Source organism: Myotis davidii, unplaced genomic scaffold (assembly GCF_000327345.1).
Source record: "Myotis davidii unplaced genomic scaffold, ASM32734v1 scaffold456, whole genome shotgun sequence".
NCBI classification, from domain to species: Eukaryota; Metazoa; Chordata; class Mammalia; order Chiroptera; family Vespertilionidae; genus Myotis; species Myotis davidii.
The window spans coordinates 411,059-415,710 of NW_006287375.1; the positions used below are offsets into that span (position 1 = coordinate 411,059).

Here is a 4,652-nt window from a genome sequence, read left to right on the forward strand (position 1 = left end):
CTCCCGCCTCAGCAGCAGTAAGGATCTCCGACTGCAGCTTAGGTCTTCACCCTGCTGGTAAGTGGACATTCCCCGAGGGCTGCCAGGCTGCCAGAGGGATGTCTGACTGCCAGCTTGGGCCCTATCCCCCAGGGAGCGGGCCTAAGCCAGCAGGTGGACATGGTCATCCCGGTCCCAGACTGCGAGAGGGCACAGGCTGGGTTGAGGGACTTCCCCACCCCCCACCCCCCGAGTGCACAAATTTTTGTGCACCGGGCCTCTAGTATGACTAAAAGACTGAAAGCGTGAACAGGTGAACAGATAGGTACCAGATGGTCTCAGAACAATACTCCATTCGCACTTGACTTTGAGAATTTCATGTAGGAGGATAGGAAGAATACAGCGTTTTCTTTTTTTTCTCCCGAATCCAACATTCAATTTTTAATTTTTAAAAAAAATGTTATATTTTTTTAAATTTTATTTTATTGTTTAAAGTATTACAAATAGTAGTACGTATGTCTCCCCCCACCCCCATTGACCTTACCCTGGCCTCCCCTACCCCCCGCATTTTCTTAAAACGAAGTGAGTTAGAGGGTTTTTTTCTCTCTTTTTCTAAAAACCACAGTACTATGTGCATGATGAGATATATTTGGACAAATTAGAATAATACTTGTGTCTCCTTTTTTTGTATCTTCATAAGGTGAAGATATTTTAAAATTTGAATTTCTAGAAAACTTGAATTTCAGTACTATGTTATAGCTAATGATTTCCCTTATTGTGGTGTAGGGCAGCTTTATTCAACTAGTAAGCTCTTTAGGGCAACTGGCCTCTATAGTCCATAGCCTTGAATTGTTAGATATGATTATGGGTTTAATTCATAGAATTACATGAAATAAGAGCTTGTATATGATAGGCTTTACTTTTTAGAAAGCTAATATATTGAATAAAAATATGGTCCTTTTATGCTTAACACATAATACATGTTCTTTATAAGATTTTCAAATGTTTAAAATATAGTAGAGAAAATGAAGGTCCTTTTTATTCTTTTTTTAAATATGTTTTTATTGATTTGAGAGAGAGAGAGAGAAAGGAGGAGGGAGAGAGAGAAAGAGGGAGAGAAACATCCATCAGTTGCTTCCCATATGCATGTGACGGGACTGAACTCAAAACCTGGGTATGTGCCCAGATAAGGAATTGGATGAACTGGAAACATTTTGGTGTATGGGAGGGCACTCAGTCAACTGAGCCACATCAGCCTTTTTTACTCTTTTGCTTAAAGCTGTATTATTTACAAGAAAATATCCCCTTCCTCTAAAGGAGTATCCCATATCTCCTCCCCTCCCTTAAATCTCACTTTTACATATTCCTCCCAAGTTTTCTATATCAGTACTTGTAAGTCAGCCCTGGCCACTGTGGCTCAGGGTGTTGTCCTGTGTACCAAAGGGTTGCTGGTTCAATTCCAGGTCAGGGCACATGCCCCGGTTGTGGGCTTGATCCCCAGTAGGGCTGTGGAGAAGGCAGCCAATCAATTATTATTATTCTCTCTCATCATTGATGTTTCTATCTCTCCCTTTCTCCCCCTTCCTCTCTCAAATCAATAAAAATATATTTAAAAATAAATAAAAATGTTATGCTAAGGGAGCCAGATACAAAATGGCACCGGTATATGATTTCATTTATATGAACTGTCTAGAATATGCAAATTCATAAAGACAAAATGTATAGATTAATGGTTGCTAGTGTCTGGAGGTGGAGACAATAGGGAGTGACTACTAATGGGTATAGGGTGACTTTTTTAAGATGATGAAAATGGTCTAAAATTGGTTGTTGCCCTGGTTGTACAACTCTGAATATAATAAAAGCCATTGAACTGTGTGCTTTCAAAGATTGAATTTTATGATATGTGAATTATATCTTAATTTTAATTTCACACACCCTCCCCCCACCCCAAAAGACTACAGGAAATTTATTTTAATATTTGGGCTCTGTTTATCTAAAATAGGAGACTTCTACTCAGCCTTAAAACCTTCTTCACTAAACATTGTTTAAATGAATTCTTTTGTTTCACATTTGTTCTCTTACTGAAGTTTTTCAGGGATAAACTTTTTGGGGATGACTGGTTCTGGAATTTATAAAGTTCAAACCTAGCAACTTTTTCTGTTTTCATCCAGAATGAAGATGATAACCGAGCCAATGACAGCAAGAAACCCAAAACAGAGGAAAAGAACTTAGCAGGCCACAAACCACCCAGCAACAGAGAGTATGTACCTAAAACATGTTAGACGTGTGTTACTATATGTTTGTAATTTGCTGTTGGGCTTCCTAACATTATCTTAGAATATTCCTTTTAGCAAATATATATTATATATATGTATACACATAACATACACCAGATAGTGGGGGCTTTTGCTTTTAGTTAACAGGGATGGAAAGCATTTAAGGTTTAGTCACTTTTTTCTCTGCTCTTTTTTTGGTGGAGTTAGGGCTGAGTAAGGTAAGAAAGTAAAGCTTTACAACTTTCTGGCTAGATAAGTTTATCTGTAACTTGCAAGAGACTAATTGCTAATTTATGAGCATTAATATCTTCATTCACCATCATCTTTTTGTTGTTATTCAACTAGTATTTATGAATACTTGTTGTGTGGCAGGCCAAGGGTTAGGCATTGGTGTATAACCATGGCAGGGGAAAGCCTGACAAGATGCACGCAATTATGAAATTTACAGATTTGTTTTGCAAAAACCATATGTCCTAGTTATATCATAGGTTACAGCAAATTTGTCTTGAAAGCAAAGAGAAATGAAAAAACTCCATTGCCCCTATGACTGTGTGGAGAAATGAGGGCATTTGTTTGGTTTGGCAGGTCATCTAAACAGAGTGTGGCAAAAGAAAAAGATCTGTTGCCTTCTCCTGCTGGGCCTGTTCCTTCAAAAGATCCAAAAACGGAGCATGGCTCTCGGAAGAGGACCATTAGTCAGTCTTCTTCCTTAAAGTCAAGTAATAACAGCAACAAGGAGAATAGTGGCAGCAGCAAAAACAGTTCCTCCACGTCAAAACAGAAAAAAACTGAAGGGAAGACTTCCAGTAGCTCTAAGGAGGCCAAGGTAAGAAACTGGGGGCCTTAGTCTTGAAAATCAATTTCATTGCCATGTGACTTCTCCAAGGTGACGCTGTACTTTGAAAATTTTGTAAACATCTCATTAAATTTCTAAATCTGTGCATTTTTAATCTTAAAATGTCATGTTCTTGATAATAAACTAATGCAGTGATCTAAGACTATGAAAGCAGCAAGTCAGCTGGCTACATGCCTAGTAATTAAGATAGAAAACCATAATTGGAAGAATTGGTTGTGGGAAAACAGTTGATTATGATCAAATTATAAATAGTTCCGATTGCTTCTCTATGGTTTGAAATTGGCTTCAGATTTTTAAAAATTGGATTTCATAAGCAAGTCATATTACATAAAATGACAAAGCAACCATTTGGCTTTGATTTGTGAAGAAAAACATTCTTTGAGCTAACACTGGAATTATTTCTAAAGCCTGATCATATGGAGGGGACTATTCTTAATGTATGTGGATGGAAATTAGTGCAGTTTTGAAAAAGCTTCTTTGATCTGTCACCCTCAATGCAAATAAATAAAAATCAATCTTTATTTGCATTGCTTTCTAAATTGTTCTGATCCAGGAGCAAACTCTATGACAAAATTAAGAAAATACCTATATTTTTAAGAATATAATTCACTGGATTATTTGTAACTTAAGTAGCAAAGGTTTGAGAGTTGAAAAATTAGATGAAAGCAGTTAGTCCTATTCACTAAATGTGGTAATTAAGTCTGTTAAATTGAGGTAATTTTAATTGTGAACAAAGTGTCTCAAATGGAAATTGACAGAAGGCCTTTTCTCTAGCTGGACACCTTTCTGTAGTAGTTTAGAGTTGGTCCTAGTATCCTCTGGAACCTGAGTGTCCTGTTGGCTTCCTTCACTGCTCCAGATCTCTGCATATCTGCTTTTTGGCTCTTTCTCTCTTTTCTTCTCCTTTAATTGTAGGATTTGGGGCCTATATGCTTATTTCGTGAAACCTATTATCTTTTTATTTTTTTTTATTTTTAAGCACTTACTCAATAGCTCGCCTGCCCATTTGGCTTCTGTTAATCTCATAGGTAAAACTCACTGCCTGTATCTCTTCCTTATTGGTTCATTAGCTTCTTGAAAGCAGGGATTTGTATCTTGTTTTGTGTTTTGTCCAGTGTTGAACTTACTGGGTAATCAAGAAATATTTGTTGGATCAAATGGGGATATTTGGTACTCTGTTGTTATCAACAAACTATAAAATAGAGGCTCTGATCACTTTAATTTTAAGATCTTATGGCAGTTGTTAAAATTACTTAGTCTTGGCAATTTCCAGTTTAAACAATTATGTATGGATTTATGAAAGAAAAATCTTTAATTTAGTTAGAAAACATGCTATTTCTTATATCAACTAGAGAAAAATTAATATGACAGACCAAAATTTCATATAATTTTTATTTTGTTTTTTTCTAGATTTTTTACTCATCTCAAATTTTTTAAATGATATATAGCTATTCAATTGTGTCTCCTTATGTTTTTAATATCTGTAACATCTCTACTTATGTTCCTCTCATGCTCTTAATATTAGCTGTGTGCCATCTCTT

The 4,652-nt window shown here is 36.3% G+C and overlaps 1 protein-coding gene across 1 annotated transcript in view; it reads left to right on the forward strand.

The window, feature by feature from the left end:
- The window catches only part of AFF4 (AF4/FMR2 family member 4), a 73,589-nt gene that overhangs the window by 49,233 nt on the left and 19,704 nt on the right, over positions 1 to 4,652 (forward strand). Inside the window, 2 exon segments of the mRNA XM_006759141.2 lie at positions 2,151 to 2,239; positions 2,841 to 3,081. Of these exon segments, the coding sequence (XP_006759204.1) occupies positions 2,151 to 2,239; positions 2,841 to 3,081 (330 nt within the window).